This window comes from Ochotona princeps, chromosome 4, assembly GCF_030435755.1.
Source record: "Ochotona princeps isolate mOchPri1 chromosome 4, mOchPri1.hap1, whole genome shotgun sequence".
Classification (NCBI taxonomy): domain Eukaryota; kingdom Metazoa; phylum Chordata; class Mammalia; order Lagomorpha; family Ochotonidae; genus Ochotona; species Ochotona princeps.
This window is the reverse complement of record NC_080835.1, coordinates 8,978,401-8,998,675: the sequence shown is the minus strand read 5'-3', so window position 1 is coordinate 8,998,675 and position 20,275 is coordinate 8,978,401. Positions and strand designations below refer to the sequence as shown.

Here is a 20,275-nt window from a genome sequence, read left to right as displayed (position 1 = left end):
ACCTGGCAGAATGCTAGGCACCTGGCAGGTACCTAAAAGGTGACACATTGTTCAATAGATGAAACTGGTGGGGGTGGCAGAAGTAGAGACCATAGGAAGTGGATCTGAGGATGCAGGAGGTAGCCCACTTCTCAGCCCTCCTCCAGGGTCTGTCCCCTCCCATCCTGCCCCCCACCCCTCTCTGCTCTCCCAGCCCCTGACGCTGCGGCCAGGCCCCCTGCCAGCCTTCAGCCTTGGTGAAATGCAGCCTCCTCTGCATGGCCGGCAAGCGCTGCCAGCCCCATGGAGGGATGGGGAGCAAGCCGCTCCCACACGCAGACACATGCACCCACACACACACACACGCGGTGGACACAACACAAGTGCACAGGGCCACGGCTCCAGGACCGGGGAACAGACACAACATTCTCCTGGCTGTTCAGGGCCCAGCCGGCCTGTGACACTGTCCCCCCACCTCCAGGGGCTGGGGGGCACCTCTGCCTGTTCTCTCCTGGGTCCCACCGCAGGGATTAGGAGGTGGTGACCTCTCTCTCCACTCCAGGCACTGCCTTAAAGAAAACGGGGGCCCGTGCCCACCTGGCGGGCCTCTGGAGGGAATGGCCGGTATGGCCCCTGGGAGCGCTGCCCCCCTTCTTGAGGATTGGCAAGTCAGGAAGGAAAGGGGCAAAGCAGGAAAATGGCTCCCGGAGCCCCTCCCCCGAGCTGCGCCGGGACTGGGGGGGTGGGGCTGGTACTTCCTAGAACTGGGGCCCAATCGAGTCCTGGGACCCCTCCCTGGCTGAGCCCTCAGGGTCTTCCCCTCACCCATGGCAAGAGGGTGCCAGGCCGGGCATTATGCATAAAATGGCGAGGGCAGGATGGGGCCCCGGGCCTCAGCCCCCTGGGCCTCCTTGGCCCCACTCAGGCCTTCAGCTGATGCCACTGGGCCACAGGCTGGCGGGGACGGGCGATCATGTCCTTCCAGTGTTTCACCTCCCCCGGCCCACTCTTCCAGGATAGGTAGATCTGGGGAGGAGAAAGGGAGAGGGCTGCGTCAACAGCGAGTCTGGGGTCTGCCTCCTGCCCCAGCTGCGGGAGACCTGGGCCTCCTAACCTGCAGTGGAACCAGCCATCCATGCAGGTGGCACCTGCCCCATACAGGCCCCTCTTCCCTTCCCTCAGCCTGACCCTCCTCTCAGGAGTCTGCTTGCCTATTTGACTGTGGGGGTGCTCACAGAACAAGCTTCTGCTCTGCCACTTAGGAGTGGAGGGACCTCTCCCAGCCTCCAGCTTTCTTCTGCAAGACGGTCATGTGGCAGTCCCGTCCCATAGACAGTGTCCAGCCAGGACCATCAGCTTCTCTGTCCCTCTGGAGCTGGTCAAGGTCCTGGAGCCTTGGTGTCACAGGGGGGCAGGGGGCTGCTGTGTGCCCGCTTGAGTCTGGGAATGCCTCTCAGCATGGTACCCACAGTCCTGAGCAATGCAGGGAACACAGCAGGGGCCGATTCTGGGCTTCCAGGGGTTGAGCTGGGGCTGGGAGTCAGAGATCTTAGGGCTTCCCCAATCGCCCAGGCTGAAGCTTGGAAAAAAGTCTGAATTCACCATGACTCAGTTAACAGAAGGAGATGTGACTATGATGAGAAAAAGTCCCAGCTCCCTAAGCTTTAAAAGGACCTGGAAGGAGATGTAGCTGATTAACCTCCAGCCCCTGTGGCACCTAGTCATCCCCTTCCTATTTCCCCTGCTGCCCCACCGTCTTTCCCCACTGCCTGCCCTGCCAAGTCCCTGCACTGCTCCCAGTCAACCACACACAACCTAGGTGGGAACAGATCAGAATAACTCACTACAACAGTAGTGAACATATATGCTCCATGTCCTGTGCTGAGCACCACACTTATTCTCTCAGCACACAGTAGAGCTAGGAGCAAATGAGACTCCCTGGGATGTCAGCTGTCGAGAGGTGGGGCTGGGACCCAGAGCCAGGCAGACTGACTTTGGGGCCTGCTCTCTCCACATCAATCCCCAAACTCACAGGAGCACAGAATCGCCAAGGTCGAAAAACGGAAGTGTGCATGTTGCCACACAGTGTCACCCCAGGGGATTCAAGGGATTCGGCTCTGCAGGTTAACATGGCAGGCAAGTCGAACATCACCCATGAAGCTCTCAGGGCTGGCATTAGCAACCCCAGCTCACTCATGCATAAGGAGAGACCCAGCTCAAGTGGCCCCAGCTGCTCATCAGCACCTGAGGTGGGCATTCAAGCCATATCTCTGGAGTCTGACCACTGCCTGACCCCACTAAACTACCTTTTATAGAATCCAGGGCACCCTGCTCGCTCAGTCAGTGCTGCGCCTGAGCTGACCAATATGCAGTGGGCACAGGCTGCAGTCGGGAAAGGGCTGACTGTAGCCCCCTCATCATCCAATGTGTTCCCCATTCTCTCCCTGCCAAGGCTTTTCAAGAATGTACCCTTGCAGGTGCCTGCTGTGCCAGCCACATCGCCCTGCCCCCTACCTTGCCAATGACATCATTGCGGCTCAGCTTGTCCTTGTCCATCACGGTGATGATGATGGTGGTCTCTCTGAGCTTCTCCGTGGGGATGTCGAAGGCGAAGGACTCGTTAAAGATGGGGTTCAGGTTCCTCTTCATTGTTACCGTCTTCTTCTTCTCCACCCGCTTGTCTTTGTACATCAGCCACACCTTCACGTAGGGGTCTGCAGTAGGGGACGGGAGGGGTTAGAGGGACAGGAGAGGCAGCTGAGGCAGGAGCAGCTGTGTGCTGTCCCAAGAGCAGAAGGAAGGACCCAGGTAAGAGTGGGAGGAGTTAGTTGGGTGGTCAGCCACAGGACCCTGGTACCTCACCCCGGGTATCCCTCCCACTAACACCAACAAGGACCCTGAGTCTGGAAGGGGCCAAATCTTCCCCAAGGTCACAGTTCAGTGGTCCTGTTCCCCCATCCCAAGGACGCTCCCTTTCTTCCTGACTCTGAGAAGACAGAGTCTGGGATAACAGTAACCCTGGGGATGCCCCAAGCTGTCCAGCATGGAGGAGCTGGGTCAGAGGTGTGGGTGAGGGAGGCTACTGGCCAGTCCCAGCTGTCCATGCCGCACCTGATGTGCCCCCGATGTCCATGGCTTTGAGGTTGCGGGCTTTGATGATGTTCACGATGATGGAGTTGGCAGAGGGGTTGTAGCAGAGTGACAAGAGCAGCTCCCCTCGGCTCCCCTGGGAGGGGGAATGGGCAGGCTGAGGCTGGGCCAGGGCGCTCATGGAAGGACTTGTACACAGGCTTCAGTGCCACCAGGACTCCAGATGTGTGGCTTGTCCTCCCTGACCTGGCAGGTCTGTGCACTGCCCCCTCCCGGGACCCCTTGGTTTGTTCTCATAGCACAAGTGAGTCCACAGGTGCCAGGCACAGTGCTGATCACTGCAGGAAGCGGGCTTTGCCAGGGTCTGTCCTCCCCCATGCCCTAAACCAGGGGATGGCATGGGACCGAGCCTCTGGTCCGGCCCCCCATCCCCCTCAGCCAGGGACCCACAGGTGGGGCCTTACACTCCCATCGCTGCATGGCTTCAGATCCTTCCAGAAGGTCTGCATCTGGGTCAGGTCCACCTTGTTGAGAGGGATGGATACCTCCCCGATGGGATCATTGCGGCTGAAGCGGTCATAGTCCAGGACCTGGAGGTAGAGGACCCTCTGCACCACCTTCTCATAGGGGAAACCTAGGGAACAGACAAGCGCAGGTGAGGGGAGGAAGCCAGCTCTATGCCCTCCTGCAGCCACACTTCCCAGACGAGCAGGAAGCACTGACTGTGATCGAACCTTGTCACACACCACCAAGAACGCTCATGGTCTTACAAGGTTCCCTCAGCAGTTCTCCGATGGGCCTGTGTCTTGTCCACTGTATACAGATGAGCAAAACTGAGGCTTCCTCAGATTACATTCCTTGTCTAAAGTCCCAGGACTCATGTAGCACAGACTTGGGACCCCCCTTACTCATTCACCCATTAGCTATCCCCATCGGTGGCTGGATGCTGGTCCCTTTCACCCTGGGCTGTCACTGCCAGCTGTCCTGGATTAAGTATGTTGGAAGTGGCCACAGCTCCCAGAGAACCAGCTCCAGGAGGATGCAGGCACAGGAAACGCAGGGGACGCGTGGAACAAGGAAAAGAGCAAAAGTGACAGACAAGGGACTAGATATGTGTCCGGAGACTCCACCCTCCACCTTGGCCTTCTCTCAACATGGGCAACTGTTCCCTTTCCCCACTTCCACCTCCCTCTCCCAAGCCGCCAGCACCACCTGGCCAGAGAGCTGTGGGTGCCTCCACCCTCCATTCCCTCCACCCTAGCTTTGAAAAACACGCCACGACCCTGTGCTGCAGGCCTCCAGTGCACTCAGAAGCAAAGCCGGCCTCCCGCCCTGGCTTGGAGTGGTCCATCCACAGACTGCCCTCCCGCCGCGTGCCTCCTTCCTGGCCTGTGTGGGTGGTGCCACTGCTTGTCCCGCCTGGTCTGTGCCAGCCTCCACCGTGCCCTCTCCTGGCTTATCCTCATTCCTCAGGCCTCAGCTTTCTTTCCTGACATCCCAGACAGGTCAGATGCCCTGCTCCACACGCCGGCATTTTGCCTTGCACAACACGTCTCGCTAGCTGTAATGGAGATTTATCTGTCTGTTTCCTTCATTATTGTCTGACTCTCCCACCAGACGAAGATTTCCAGGAAGGCCTCCCTGCTGTCAGCTGTTGGCCTGCGCTGTCCAGCAGCCGTTCCTGGCACACAGTAGGCACTGCATAAATATTCGTGAAGGGACTTGCTAACAGGTTGGATAAATAGCTGCCCAGGGTAGGGGCTGGGTGGAGCAGCAGGAGCTGTGGGAGCAGCCAGGCCAGCTCAGGTGAATGGGAAGGAGTGCAGGCGCATGGAGAAGCTGAGCTGGGCGTTACCTGCCGTGCGAAGGCTCAGGTGGAGATGCGGCGGCTTGGGGCTCAAGTGTGAGCTTTGAAGGAGAGGGCACAGCCTGACTCTAGTGATGAAGATGATGAAGGCCCCAGAGGATGGTGGACCTATCACTGGGGATGCTGAAAGCTCGGAGCCTCTGACAGCAGCAGGTAAGCCGGAAGACAGAATCCTGCAGTGCGTCCAGGCTCCCTTCCCATGTCCCTTCTCCAGGGACTTCAGGTGAAAAGCCTGGGTTCCAAGTGGCCCCTGCACCTGTAGACTCTTCGGCAAATTCCAATGCATCTGTCAGAACCTATCTTTTTTTTTTTAAAAAAAGGTATTTATTTGAGGGTCTGGCACCGTGGCCTAGCAGCTAAAGTCCTTGCCTTGAACGGCCGGGATCCCATATGGGCGCTGGTTCTAATTCTGGCAGCCCCATTTCCCATCCAGCTCCCTGCTTGTGGCCTGGGAAAGCAGCCAAGGATGGCCCAAAACCTTGGGACCCTGCCCCAGCATGGGAGACTCAGAAGAGGGTCTGGGCTCCTCGCTTCGGATCGGCCCAGCACCGGCTGTTGCGGTCACTTGGGGAGTGAATCATCAGATGGAAGATGTTTCTCTCTGCCTCTCCTCCTCTCTCTATATAAATATCTGATTTTGCAATATAAATAAATAAATCTTAAGATATTTATTTGAAAGGCAATGTTACAGCATGCAAGAGAAGGAAATACACACTCACACCCCCCCACACACAGATTCTCTAATCGCTGGTCTACTCCCCAAATGGCTCAACGGCTGGGACTAAGCCAGAAGCCCAGAACTCCATCAGGGTCTCCTATGCTAGTGCAGGGGTTCTAAACACTGATGACATCTTCTGTCCTACCAGGTATACCAGCAGGGAGCTAGACTGGAAGTGGAACAGGGTCTGGGAAGCCACACCCACATGGGGTGCCAGCACCACAAGTGGCGGCTCAACATGCAACACTACAATATTGACCCTGCAGCACCTGTTTTGAAGAGCCTCTCTTCTGCAGCACCCCTCATGAGACGTTCCCGTGGGACTCCCCGGCACGGCCATGGTGGACATGGCTAACCGACCCAGGCTTCTATTAGACAAGGAATGTCTTGAGCATTCTTTCCTGCTCTCCCAGTCTGCAGGAGCGTGCCAAGTTCATGGTGGATGCTGGGTAAACGCCTGTGGACATGACTGGTGCTTAGGATCTCTGGGAACCCCGCCCCACTGGCTGTCTGTATATACTACCAGACAGCCACCCCTCTGGATGGATGATCATGCTGACCTGGGGACAAGGGACAGCCGCTGCTCACCCTTAGCAACTTACTTATGAGTGAGCGGACTGTCCCCTGGAAGACGGGGTGGGGTGGTAGGTGGCTGGGATGCCAGATGCAGAGCAGTCCCTAGGATATGTACTGATGGTTCTAGAAAGCTGGGGCTGTGTTGTGGCACAGTCGGTTAAGCCACTGTCTGTGACACCGGCATCCCACATGAACACTGGTTCAAGTCCCTGTGACTCTACTTCTAACCACACTCTCTGCTCATGGACCTTGTGAAAGCAGTAGAAAAAGGCCCAAATGCTTGAGCCCCTGCCACCCATATGGGAGACCTGCTGCAGTGCCAAGCTACTGCCTTTGCTTGGCCCAACCCTGGCCATCAAGAGCATTTGTCTGGGGAGTGAACGGTGGATGCAAGATCTCTCTCTCTCTCTGCAACTCTGTCTCTCAAACAAATCATTTTTTTTTTTAACTTTTAGAAAGCCAGCACACTTGGCAGCTGGATTGTAGGGCCTTACAGGCTGCTGGGAGAGGGTTATGGCTTCTCTAAGCAGGATCCTGGCACCCAGAGGCCCTGATGACAAGCCCAGCTTCCCAGTTCCCTGGAATCCTTAGCGTTAACAGATAAAGACAGGCACTGCGGAGTGAGGTAGGATACTCTCCTCAGCAGCGCATAGGCTCCAGTTGCACACCAAACGCATCCTGGGTAATTGTGCTCATGGGGGAGTGTTCAAGCACACAGATTCATGCCTGTGTGTGCATGCACATGGCTGGACAAGGGAAGGAGAAGAGAGAAGAGGTGACCACGGGTCAGGGAGGGTGGCTCCAGGCTCACCTTCAAAGAGGAAGGTCTCATTCCAGTGGGGGTTCAGGTTCTTGCGTTTCACCTTGGTCTCCAGCTTGTGCTTCTTATCTGGCAGCAGGTAGATCTTGACGAAGGGGTCGCTGGTGCCGCTGAAGTCCTTGGCTGGCAGCTCCTGGGCTTTCATGATCTTCACGGTGAGCGTGGACTCCTGGAAGTTGTAGCCGACGCTGAACTGGATCCGGCCCAGGTTCTCTCGGCTGCAGCCCTCCTGGGCCTCGTCCTCCTCGGAGCCTGGGGAGAGCTGGAAGAAGGGTCGGAGGAGAGGCCAGCTGCTTTGGGGAGGTGGGGGACTCTGCCTCCCGCATTCCTTTCCAGCTGCTCTGCCAGTAGTCAGAGCATGGGGTTGGGAGCCTATGCCACATTCACTTCTGGTGCAGGGAGTTCAAGCGACCAGGGCCCAGCAAGCGGAGAGGGAGACACAACAGTCTGTGCCCCAGCCTCTCTGTGCCTGCCTCCTGCCCCAAGCTTCCTGGCTCCTTGGGGTCGCAGCTGTTGGGTGCACTCTGGCATTCCCTCTACCCCCTCTACCGTCCCATGGCTCTGGGGGTTGGGGGGGGTCTGTTGTGAAATGCCCCAAACCAAAACTGGGCTACAAAACTGATGTGGGGGCTTGTTCACCTCACCTAATACTTTCCGCCACTACTCCTGTGGCTCAGAACTCTCTGGGGGCGCTGGGATGATGCAATTTACAAAGGGAGAAAGGCAAGCTGGCAGGAATAGCAAGCTTTTGCTGGCGACTGCGAGCACTGACTTGCTGGTTCTGTCTCCAACTGGGTCAGCTGGGCTGGGCCTGGGCACGGGCACAGTGGGCTCACCTACTGACTGCAAGCTGGCATTTCATAAGAGTGCCGGATCGAGTCCCAGCTGTCCCACTCCCAGCTACTGCATCTGTCATGCAGTGAATGATGGCTCAAATCTTTGGGTCCCTGGCTTTGGCCTGGCCCAGCCCCAGCCTTTGCACCCATTTGAGGAGTGAACCAGCAGACAGAAAAACCTCTCTCTCTTCCCGTTCAGCATAACTGTTTTTCAAGTAACCAAACAAATACACATTTTAGAAGTAAATAAATGGAAGGTGCCTCTGCTGACGACACTGCATGTCCAGGGCTGGGGACGTGGAAGGCGGGATGTCCCTGTGCCTCCTGCCCATTACCTGGGCCAGGCCCTTGGATTGCTTGGACAGGAGGCTCTGGCGGGGGTGAGGGGAGAGTTCTGGTGCCCGCTCTGGGACCCCACCTGCTTCTATCCACTGGTGCTAGGGGGTAGAATGTCCATGTGACCCATGCATCCGGGTTTCTAAAAGCCCCCCTCCTCCCCATGGTTGGAGAGGGGCCCAGGGTACCGCAGTAGAGACCCCTCTTCCTGCTTGCAGATCTCCCCCTCTGAAGGCACCATTCCCAGGTGCTGGGTGCTACAGCATACAGGCACCCACACTGCCGATGGTGCAAACCTTCTCTGGCAAAAGATTCTCCCCTTGTTCCCCTATGGAAGCCAGTGAGGCCACTGTCACCACCTCTCATAGAAGACAGGCAGCCCAGCAGGCAGATCCTCTCAGACTCGAAGCTGGCTCTTTCCCACAACCCAGGGTAACAGTGAGATCCTACCCACTTCCAAACCAGTCAAGACGCACCAGTGTCAGGTAACCTACCTCCACGGCACACTCATCACAACGTCCCACAGAGCTGCTGGGCCGGCTACGGGCCAGGCTCTGCCCTGGGCCACCAGCTTTGCTTTCACTCCCAACTATATCCCAGCAAGGCAGAGGCCTCTGAGTTTCACTTTGAGTCTGGAGCACCGGAGCTCGGGGCACTGGCCTCAGCCATGGGTGACAGCATGGCAACCTGGAACTCGCACCCAGGTTAGTGGCTGGCAATTGCACGCACCCTTCCACCTGCCCCTCTCTCTCAACACAGGTCCTGTGTCTGCAGCTTTCCCCCTGGGTCATTGCTATTCCTTACAGAGGGAGAGAGACAATTTAATCTCCCTGCCCGTTTCTTTTCAAGTGGGCTCCAGTCATCTGAGTAGGTTCCCTAGCTCCTGGCCACTCTGGTCTCACCACAGGAGAGGCAGTGAGCCCGTGCCCACTCCCAGCCTCCATGTGCCCTGAGCTCTGATGACCCAACAGTCCCCATGGCCAATCCAGGAGAGGTGTGGCATGAGTCTCTGCCCCAGCAGAAGCAAGCTTCAAGCCAGCCACTGAGTCCCTTCTCTGGACAGCCCTGGGTCCCCCACTACTGGCTTCTGACCCCCAGCTTGCAGCCGAGAGTTTAAAGATCACGGTTGGCTGAGGTCACTGTGTTGCTTCTCTCTTCCATCTCTGTGAAGCCAGTGACTTGGCCTGGGCAGTTAGACTCCGCTCTCCCACACCTGAGCGTCTGTTGTGGCTAAGAGGGAGACGAATCTGTACTTCCTTTCTCCAGCATGTCTGTTGGCCCCTCCCTGAGGGCAGCAAAGGGCAGGCAAGCTGACTGGGAAAAGGCTGTCCCTTCTGGGAACCTGGCTAACCGGAAATCATAACCCATTAAAGGAACGTGCCAATGGCTGGGCAGAGCCAGTCTGTAACAGCGGGAAGGCCAAAAGCAGAGCCAGGAACATAGGGGCCTGAGGGGGAGAGAAGGGGTGAGGTGGGAAGCCCCATAGCTACCAGGTCTAGAATGGGGGAACAGCTAATGTTCTCAGCTGGATCCCAGCGCAGAGCAGACTCCCAGGCTCCAAGGAGCTGCCATTGGGGAATCTGCATCCTACCCACACCCCTCCATGGACACAGAGTTTGAGAAAGGCCAGGGTAAAAAAGGGCTGGGGGGAGGGAATGAGGGGACAATGCTGTGGTGTAGCACATGAAGCCACTCCCTGAAGTGCTGGCATCCTAGATGGCTGTTGGTTTGAGTCCTGGCTGCTCTGCTTCTGATCTAGCACCCTGATAATGCTCCTGGGAAAACAGTGGCGGGGCCCAGCACTGTGGTCTAGCGGTTAAAGTCCTCGCCTTGAATGCACCGGGATCCCATGTGGGTACCGGTTCTAATCCCGGCAGCTCCACTTCCCATCCAGCTCCCTGCTTGTGGCCTGGGAAAGCAGTCAAGGATGGCCCAATGCCTTGGGATCCTGCACCCGCGTGGGAGACCTGGAGGAAGTTCCTGGTTCCTGGCTCTGGATCAGCGCAGCACCGGCCGTTGTGCTCACTTGGGGAGTGAACCATCGGACGGAAGACCTTCCTCTGTGTATATCTGACTTTGCAACAAAAATAAATAAATCTTTAAAAAAAAAAAAAACAGTGGAAATGGCTAAGTCCTCTGGCCCTAGGCCGGGGACTGGCCCAGCTCTCCCCACCACAGCCATTTGGGGAGTGAATCACAGATGGAAAATCTCTCTTCGTGTGTGTGTGTCTGTAACACTGCCATTCAAATAAATGAAATATATACACATATATTTAAGGCAGTAGGGAAGAAGGGATGGCTGGGGACCCTCAATGGGAGCAAAGAAGGAGTCTGGATGCTTTGGGGCTTCAAAGGGCTGGGACTTGCTGCTTTTAGGTCCATGGGAGAGGGAACTGAATTAAATCAGCACTGGTGAGGGCCAGCCCGTAGCCCACTCTCCTCTCTCCGGGAAGGGGGAGGGAGTGGACTGCGGAAATGACCTGTGCCAGGTCACACCCACTAGAACAGAGTAAGTGCTGGGCAGACAACCTCAAGCCCTTCCCAGCCCTACAGTGAGTCCTGCTTCCTCTGAGGCTCTTCCCAAAGTGGTGGGGCAAGTGGCTGTGACTCACTAAGGCCAGCAGAGGGCACCATGTGAACTGTGGCTTTCTTCTCTCCGGTTCTCTCTGGGCCTCCTGGCATTGGCAGTTGGGGGAATTTGCAGGTGTGGGTATAAGACTGACCTCTATTCAAGGAGACACCACTCCAAAGGAAGGGACAGTTCCTGTGGTAAGACCTCTGCCTACCACCCTTCCCCTCTAGGACCAAAATGATGACTGCACAGGTGGGTGGACCTAGAGCCCTTCTCAATTCAGGAGATGGCAAAGGAACAGGAGCGGCAGGCCTCGGGCCTAGCGGTGGAGTTGCCTGCTGGAACACCTGCAGCCCAGATCGGCATGCTCACGTTCACGACCCTGCTCCACTCCTCCCTCCAGCTTCCAGGGAGCAGGCAGATACTGGCTCAAGGACTTGGGGCCCTGCTACCTCTGTGGGAGGCTGGAAAGGAAATCCTGGCTCCCAGTAACTGTGATCACGGGGGAGTGAACCAGTGGATGAGCTCTCTCAAATTACAAAATAAAAAGATAGGTATTCTTTTCTCTGTTGAGGAGACAGCTGGTAAGAACAGAGCCTTGCTCCCTTCAGTCAGCAAGTACTAAGTGGTCCCCATCCGTGGCGTTCAGCTGCCCTGCTGAAGCCCACCACTCCCAAGCCTATACCTGGCTCCACAGCTTCCTCTCTGCCATCCACGGCCCCTCCCCATTGCCCTTCTCACCATGAGCATCTCGCTGGTGAGGGAGTTGACGAGGTCCGAGACAGAGGAGCGGGGCTCAGTCCGACGGTCAGACTCATCGTGGGGCGTCTGGCCGGGCACTGGGGCTGTGTTCACCGCCTTCCCACCTGCAGGTAACCTGAGGGGTGGGGGTTTCTGAATGAGCCAGGAACCTGGAGGCAGGCCGGGCACCACTGGCCTGGGTGGCTGCCCCTTACGCAGGCTGGCAGGGACAATGTGCTGATCCACCAGTTTCCCCAAAGCCAGAGCACAGGGCCCCTCCTCCTTACAGACCCTGCCTCAGGACTGTAGGCTGTTTTAGGAGGACAGCGTGCTCTTCCTCTCCATGGCTCCCCCTCCCCATTAAAGCCCCCAGGCTCCCACCACTGGTTTGTATGGCTGGACTCAGCCAGGTCCCCACACCCCACCCCACCTGCTGCGTCCTGCCTGATCCTGGCCCGGGAGGGGAGGCTCCGGGTGCCTTCCGCGTCATTACCATCTGCAAACATGCTCCGAGTGTCTGTCTCCTGCAGCCCCACCTGTGTTTGCTCAGGCTTAGCGGGAGCACTCTTAGTAGACAGGAGAGCAAGAGGGGAAGGTGGGGCCCACCGTCCACACAGCTCTAGGGCCAGCAGCACTTCCGGCTGTGTCTGGGCGTACAGTCAAGCCAGCCACCCGCAACCTCTGAACACTTGCAGGATGCACCACTAGCAGGACCCAGAACTGGGTTTTTAATGTTCAGTGTAAAGCAACTTTGGCTACATCACCAAATAGTGGCTACAACAAACTGAGACCTTTCTCAACCACTGTGCCCCGTGTTCCCACCGTGCACTGCCCATTTGACAAAGCTCTCACCCAGAGTCTCAGCATGGAGCGGCCCTGCCTGTGCCAACTCCAGGCCTTCTCCAGGAAGCCGGGTTCTGTGGCCCAGCATCTGGGTGCTGAGCCCAGGCACCATGGGGCTGGGGCTCAGGAAGGGGGTAGTAAAAGCCTGCCCAGGGACCAAGCTGGAACGTCCCACAAGGAGGGAGAGGGGCGGGAAGGCAGCGGGAAGATGAGGGGCTGACAGCATGAGGCTTGGGACAGTGCTTAAGTAGAACAGCTTCAAGAGCACAGTCACTGACATGGAGCTGCGCAGGCTGGACAGAAGCCATAGCCCTCCGGTACAGGCCAGCCGCCAGCACAGAGGCGGCCACCCCAGGCAGGCAGACAGACATGCACTGAATATGCCAGGCCCTGGAGGCAAGACACCAGCATCCAACAGAAGGGAGCACACGCGGACACACACACAGGCAGGCATGCACATCCACGCAAACACACAGAAAGCCCGTCAGAGATCCAGAGGAAAAGGGAGAGGCCAGCACAGGCAACGGGCAGGTTAACCCAGAGCAGCCCCGATGTTTCCCCACCACAGCCATCTGAGAGGAGGGACATTCTCGGAGACCCAGGCATGCCAAGGTGAAATAAAAAAGCAGGGAGTCGTTTTGGGGGGAATTGATGATTATCTACAATACACTTGCTGTGAAAACCTGGCCTTGCCTCAACACTGAAACATCATGCCCTGCCCTGCCCGGCCCCACGCTGCTGCCGGTACCCCTCCCTCACGCACGCACACACAGGTGGGCATACACACGGACACACGCGCCTGCTCAGACATGTGTTCACGCAGACAGGCACGGGGAGGAAGAGGAGACTGAAATAGCTGGAGAGGTAAAGTTAGGTTAAAAATAGAGCAGGAGAGGCGGAGAGAGCATTAGATTGACTGCTGAAGGTATGACAAAGTCAGTTATTCTGGCCACGCCCCAGTGTCAGCACGGCGTCACCATGGCTGTTGTGGGATCACGGGTCAGCGACAGAAAAGACGAGAGGCAGAGAGAAAGGGCGGCAGAGAGAGAGAGAGAGGCCACCGGGCCCTGCGCCAGCCCAGGGACATCCCTGTGAGGAGTGGATGGGGGGAAAGAGGCAGAGAGAGGAGGCCGAGAAAAGTTAGTCAGAGCTGTGTGGAGAGGCTGCTGGGTGGCGGAGGGGCCAGAGAGGAGCAAGGCGGCCAACAGGAGGCAGAGAGGAGGCGGGGGGACACACATGGGCAGAAGGGACATAGCGGCTGCAGGGCAATGGGGGTGATCCCTGCCCCGTCCCCCACTCGGGGTGGGGGTGGAGCCACGGTGGAAACCATTTGGATCTGGGGAGCGATGGTGATGGAGGGGTTACGAGATGAGGTGGGGGCGTGATGGACGAGAGTGGAATGGTCACAGCAGGGCACGGGAGCCCCCCTTCCCCCACCGGGCCTTGGGCCTTCCCTGCCTCCTGTCCTGGGCCTGAGAACATTGTGAGCTTCTGAGCTGGGGGATCCAGAAGGCAGACACAATGTCCCCTTCTCCCTGTCTGCCTGGGGCCAGTCGCACCTTCCTGGGGTCCAGAGGTGAGGCGCACCTGGTCACAAGGCTCCCCGACCTGTGAACCCGTTGCTAACAGGGGGCAGGCCCAAGGGGTGAGCAAGCAGCAAGAGGGGAAGTGGGTCCCAGGACACACACTGCCTGCAGAGCAACGCTGTTGAGGAAGGGATGGCTGCCCCAAGCCCGTGACTCCTAAGACCTGAAGACCCAGGAACCCTGAGGGGGTGAGGCCAGGAAAAGCTGCTGGGCAGGAAGCCCCTGATTCTGGAGCCCACCTGGGAGACAACCCCTCCCCACAGCCAAGAGGCATGAGTGTGTGGGATGGGTGGACATGAGCAGGTGGGAATGGTATGTGTCCACTCGGAAAGTCAGGCCAGGTGGGGGGCATTGGCCCACGGCCTCCACCCCCATACCCACCTTTCCCAGGCAGGTAGGGACAAGCTGATGTAGTGATCAGAAGGGATGAGTGTGTTAAAATATGGAGTGAAACCTAAGTGGCAAGGAGGTAAAAATAGGCTGTGGATGGAAATGGAGCTGGTTAATTAACACATGGGTGATGTGAAATCTCGTTTCTAGCCTGCATTTGCTTCCTGTCCCCAGCTGGGCTTCTCAGCAGGCTTCCAGAGGCTCCTGACACCTCCACCCATCCCCAATCCTCTCACCTACAACCCAGCTCTGCAAACCTACCCAAGCCAAGTCTCCAGATGTGACCTTGGGGGCCCAACACCACCAGTGCTTTCCCTGCCCACTGTCTGGCGACTTCCTGTTCTGCCTATCACAGGTGCTGGAGCTGTGGCCATGGGGTAGCTAGGAAGTGAATGCCAGGCTACAGAAGCCACAGGATGCAATCTACCTTGCCTAATACACAAGCCCTTGACCAGGGCCTAGGACGGCCTGTCCTGCTCCATACACCACCACCTACACCACCAGAGGCTGTGAGGAGGTCAGGGTCATTCATGCAAACATGTCTGGCTTACAGGAGCTGACAAGTGGTCCAGCCCCAGGGCCACTTCCTCATTAGTGTATCTGTGCCACAAGGGCAATCCCTTGGAGGTCACCCTGCCCCATCCTTCAGTGGACCGATGAGGAAGCAGGGGCCCAGAGCTATAGAGGGGGCTCCAGCAGAACTGGAGACAGATAACAAGTGTCATGGCTGCCAGGCCACAGGCTGTTCTGATGCAAAGTGGACCCTGCCGGGAGGATGAGTCCTCCTGGCATCTGTGGGGCTGTGGTGTGCAGTGGGCTCAGCCTAAGGCCAGGTTGGGGGTGGTCAGACCAGGTGTGGAGTAGCCCAGCGTTTGTGGTACTCTGGAGTCCTGGGAACCCCCCGCCCAGCCCATCCCCTTTTTCACCGGCCTACTCCCTATCCGATTTATGAAGCTGCTCCCCGAAATTCCTCACGGCCATAGCTGGGGAGGTTTAAACGCAGGCCTCTGCTCCAGCCTGGACTGGGACTACATCAGTTATCCTCAGCTTCTCCACAGGGCCCTAAGTGCTACCTTGGGGGCAGGGGGCCCTCCGGCAGAGCCAGGCCTCATTCTCACCCCAACAGCTGCCTCGGTAGCCCCTGCTGTTCTGATGGCCTCTGGTTACCAGGCCTCTCCCACGCCCAACCCTCCCCACCAGGGTCTCCTCCTCTTTCAGCAACTGAGTAGCCCACAGGCCCTCCAGGCAAGGGGGGGTGGTTGGCGTGGAGGGATGAGCGGGAGGAGACTGACACCTTCCCTAACATTCCTCTCACCCACCAACCACCACAGAAACAGGGATTTCTGGGTCGGGGTTGGGCACAGAGATGGAAGATGGAAGGGGGCAGCAGAGAGCCAAGCAGGGAAATGGGGGCAGAAAGGCAGGGCTTGCTCCATGCCAGGGCAAGCATGCCAGGGAGCAGGCTTGATCCAGAATGGTCCCAGGATGGTCCCTTCACAGATCCAAGGGACACCATTGAGGTGGCTGCGTCGGGAGGTCACCGACTGCCGAGGGGGTTCATCCTCCCGCTCCGGCATCCCCTGAAGGCCCCATCAAGCCAGGGCTGGTCGAGGTGGGCAGCCTCTCACGCCTCCTTCTGTGCCGCCGCTGTCGCCGCCGCCGCCGCCGCTGCTGCAGGCCCTCGCTCGCCTGTGCGCCTACCTCTTGTCCCCCTGAGCGTTCTGGTTCTGCTGGGTTCCTGGGTTTTGCAGGTCAGGGATATTGGCAAAGTCATCCTGCTCCGAGAGCCCTAAGACCAAGGATAGCACCACCATCCGGCCTTCCCTGCCCAGGGTGGGCGGCCCGCCAGCCGGGGGGTGAGGGAGAACAAGGAAGCCCCGTGGGTGGGGCGGGGGTGGGGTGGGAAAAGGAGAGAGACAGAAACAGAGACAGAGACAAAAGAGAGAAGAAAACAGTGTAAGAAACTGCCCCTGCAGGGAAGAAACCAAACTTCAGCACTGTTTACAGTTGAGGAACGGAGTGGCTGATGGCAAGAGGGAGGGATGGTGCAGAGTGGTCCACAGCCCACAGACCCAAACCCAACCTGCCCCAGGCCAAGGGCCAAACTCCCTCAGGTAAAATGGGGCTGGGGCTGGGCAGTGCCCTATAGAGACACCTACGGCTGCAATAGTCCCAAGGAATACATGGGGCAGGGTGGGGTTGAGGGAAAGACCAGAGTTACTGAAACTAATCCATTCCCAGCCGAACTTGCTCTGCCCATCTGGACTCCCGGAAAAGCGAGCCAGCCTCTCTGCCTCTTGTTGGCCAGGGGCTGTGCACGCAGTTTCAAGATCCCAAGCAGGAAGGCCTTCAAAGGTTTTGAAGATTTTTGTATGTCTCTGGGTTGTGGTCAGCCGATGTCCTTGAGGCCACGAGGGGTCTAAGAGTTCCCTACTCTGGATTCCTGAGCCACAGCCATTCAGAGGAGAAGAGAAGTCCCTTTTGGCATACGATATCCTGGTCACAGCCAGCCAACTCCTGTGCCCCTCCTCCCCCCACAAGCCGGACGGCCATAACCTGGGGGGTTCTTTCATTGGGAAAGCTGTCTAAAAGGCGACACCAAGTCAACAGTAGAGTGAAAGCACAGCAGCCTGGCAAGGTTGAGAGAGGTCTTGGCAGGGCTGCCAGGAGCTGGTGCCTGCAATGAGACCGGCTGGGGAGACACAGCCGTAGCAGACGAGAAGGCGAGGGTCTCTTGCAGAGGCCGTGTGGCGGCAGCAGGGGTCCAGAGGCCAAGGTGTGACAACTTTAGAACGGGGATCCTCGGAGCCAAGGGGCACCTATTGACCAGGGGCTGGCTGGGGTACTTGCATCTTCTGAGGCTGTGAAAGGAAGATCGTTGGCATTCTGCCCATCAAATCCATCAGTGTTTCAAGTGTCCCCTGGTAACCCTGCGGGGCTCCTCAGCACCGAGTCTCTCATCAGAGCAGTGCGAGAAGGAGTCAGACGGTGAGGGCTTGAGAAGGTAGGGCTGATGGAATGTTCCGGAAGGGCGAGGGTCCTAGGTCAGAAAGCCCACCATTTCAACCTCCAGAGGCAGGCAAGGCTTCCAGCAGATGAATTCACTGACTGCTCCCCTCAGAGGCTGTCAAAAGGGAAACTAGACGGCGAGAAGTGGCACGTCTGGTGTTAGAAAAAAGGAGACAGCCCTGGGGTCCAAGCGAGGGGAGGGGGCTAAGTGGCCTCATTGCTCTTCCACGTCCCCATGCTTCTGTCCAAACCTGGCCACTGCAGGCTGGCCTTCAGCTAACTTTGGGGGCACCAATGCCCCTCTTGGCTCAGGCCAAACTCTCACCGTCTTTATGCTCTGCCCACTGATACCTTTCAGAGTCGGTAAAATTCCATTTGGCTGCCTGAGAGCTAGTTGAGCTGGGGGGGGGGAGGCAAACCCAAGGAAAGCAACATGTTTTCCCCTGGTTAATGCAGTTTTCAGATACTCCTTTTGCTCTTCTTAAAAAACAGAATGGTTCCTCTGCAGGAAGATCCACTTTGTCCTTCTCTCCAGCTTGGCAGGCTACAGGGGCCAGGAGGAGGGGGCGAGCCCAGGGGACTCGGGCTGGGGATGCTGGTGTCCAGCAAACAGTGGCCACTGGTTTGCAGGCCTCTGTTGGGAGGAACTAACAGGGGAGGAGGCGGGGCAGTGATGAGCTTGGAAGGGGACCAGCACATGATGGACACTCCAGATCCCGGTGATCAGCAAGGGGGTGGGCAGGGACAGGCTGGTGGCCAGGGCTCCTCCTGTAGCCTGGGAAATCGGCTGAAAGCTGGGTTTGCAATCAGAGGTCAGGAAAGGCAGTGACCCAACAGTCCCTCAGCTCTGTGCATGCCCCTGGTTGAACTGTTTCCCCTGACTCGCCTAGATCTAAGCCAGGGCTGCAGCACCTGCCACTTGGCAGATAGCAGGTTCTGCTGGACATCTTGCCTCAGGCAGGCATCCGGCTGGGCTCCTGGGGGTCCTTGGGTGAGGCTGACTGGGGTTTGCAAGGTCAGTCACTGGTAGCATACCCTGTGGATGCAGGACGCTGCTGTGGCGGGGCCTCTTAGTTGGCAGTGGGGAAGGTCTCACCTGTCTGCCCTGGAAACTGGGGTTGAGATGGCAGCCAGAAAGGCCCCAGGACACTCCAAGGAATTGGCCTGCTCTCCCAATCCCTACATCCTGCCAATGAGCCAGCTCGGCCCTGGCCTCCCTCCCTGTTCCCTTTTGCCTTCTCCTGTGCTGAATGCCCTGGTCTCTGGCTCCTGGAACAGTGCTCTTAGGAAAAACCCAAGTGATGGGAACAAGATTCTAGGGCCTGTAAGGAAGTTCACATTAGGCTGGGCCTGGGGTGTGAGGTGGGGGGACCACAGTGCAGATCTCCTTGGGCTGGGAGGGTGAGAGCAAATGTCCAGGGGTGCCACCACAGCAGGGGCACATGGGCCACAGTCCAGGTTGGACACCTCTCTGCCCAGTCTCCCTAGAACACTGCTCGAGGGAGAAGCATGGTCTAAAGCTTTGGGAGAACATCTCGGGTTCGTCCTCAGAGGGGTCATTTTGGGGAGGATGGAGCTTTGGAAAGGCAGGGCTGGAGCTGGAGGACAGGTGGCTGGGAAGGTCAGAGCGACAAGGAACAAGGGCTGGTGGCAGGGACGGGGGGAGTGGGGGGGAGGAAGTGGAGGGCGGGGAGGCAGCAGAGTTGGGTTACAGGGAAGAAGTAAAACTGGAGGGAGATGGAGTGTCCGGAATGAGTGCAGGAGGGGAGGAGGGAGGACGGGAGCAGAGGGCAGGGCTGGCCGTGGCCCCAAGGCTGGGAGCAGCCTGGAACTTGCCAGGAGAAGGGGTCACCAGCATTGCACTCAATTTTAACATTGAGGCTTTTGCTGAGCCCCTCCAGCAGAGAGGCTTGATACTAATCCTTCCATGAGGGGGGCTTCAGGCACCAGTCCCAAGAGCTGGGCAGGGGGTTGCCAAGGCTGCTGGGCACGCTGCCCAGAAGATGGTAAGCCCAAAGCCCACACACAAGGCCAGGCTGTCCCCAAGGAGACCTGGGTGAGGGGGTGGGACAGGGGACTGGGGAGGGAAGGGAAGAGACTGGCCGCTCCAGGGAGGAACTTACAGGAAGGATTTCATGTCCAAGCCTCGGTTTCGAATCTGCCCCACCACGTGGTCCCAGCTGCCCGGGTTGGAGCGGCTGCGGCCCCCAGCCGCCCGGTACTTGGAGCCGGCCGAGGTGCCCTGCCGAGCCTGGCCCCGGCCATAGGCCCGGGGGTTGGGGCCCGGCGCTGAGGCCGCATGGGCCTGCAGCTGGCCCAGGCTCTGGCTGGTGGTGGGCTGGCTGGGCTGCCGGCCCCGCTGGTGCTGGCTCAGCGGCTGCTGCAGGCTCTGCTGCCGCATCAGGGTGCGGGGTCGCTGGCATTTCGGCTCTCCCGTGGAGCTGGGGATAGATTCAAGGGTAGTGGCCGTGGACAGGGTGGAGTCCTCGAAACTTGGGGCAGGTGGAGGAGAGGAGAGAAAGGAGAAGCAGGTGAAGGGACTGCAGTGGAGGAGAAGGAAGCCGAGGAGGGCCAGGGCTGGGAGGCCCCGGTGCAGGGTACGCTCTCCCCTCACCGGGCCTCCAGCGCAGTAATCACCGCTGCCATCGCTGCCACCACCTCACCCGTGCCCCCGCCCTGAGGCTCCCAGGCTGGCCCCACCCAGCCCACCCTCTGGCCCTGGCTACCTCCTGTCTGGGCCGGCCTCCCTGCCAGTCTGCCGTGGCTGCTGAGTGGTGCCGGCGGGTCCCAGGGCCCTGAGGCTGCCTGTGCTGCTGGAGCAGGCGGGGTGGGAGGAAGCTGTCACTGCTTCCTCCCACTGTCTCGCTAGGGGACACCAGGAAAGTCTGCTCTGTGCTTTGAGTACTACTGTC

The 20,275-nt window shown here is 58.4% G+C and overlaps 1 protein-coding gene across 11 annotated transcripts in view; it reads right to left on the bottom strand.

The window, feature by feature from the left end:
* Nucleotides 1-260: 260 nt before the first annotated feature.
* The window catches only part of SYT7 (synaptotagmin 7), a 55,466-nt gene continuing 35,451 nt past the window's right edge, over nt 261-20,275 (bottom strand). For 3 of the 11 annotated variants that reach the window (XM_058662955.1, XM_058662956.1, XM_058662952.1), the window contains 8 exons: nt 19,487-19,855; nt 16,056-16,178; nt 11,536-11,671; nt 7,042-7,312; nt 3,534-3,703; nt 3,091-3,205; nt 2,494-2,693; nt 261-1,005 (listed from right to left, as the gene is read on the bottom strand). In XM_058662955.1, coding sequence (XP_058518938.1) covers nt 901-1,005; nt 2,494-2,693; nt 3,091-3,205; nt 3,534-3,703; nt 7,042-7,312; nt 11,536-11,671; nt 16,056-16,178; nt 19,487-19,855 — 1,489 coding nt within the window. In that variant the 3' untranslated portion in view covers nt 261-900. Of the gene's footprint in view, nt 1,006-2,493; nt 2,694-3,090; nt 3,206-3,533; nt 3,704-7,041; nt 7,313-11,535; nt 11,672-16,055; nt 16,179-19,486; nt 19,856-20,089; nt 20,177-20,275 lie in introns of all 11 variants that reach the window. The other 8 variants (XM_058662958.1, XM_058662959.1, XM_058662960.1 and 5 more) reach the window with 5 other exon arrangements.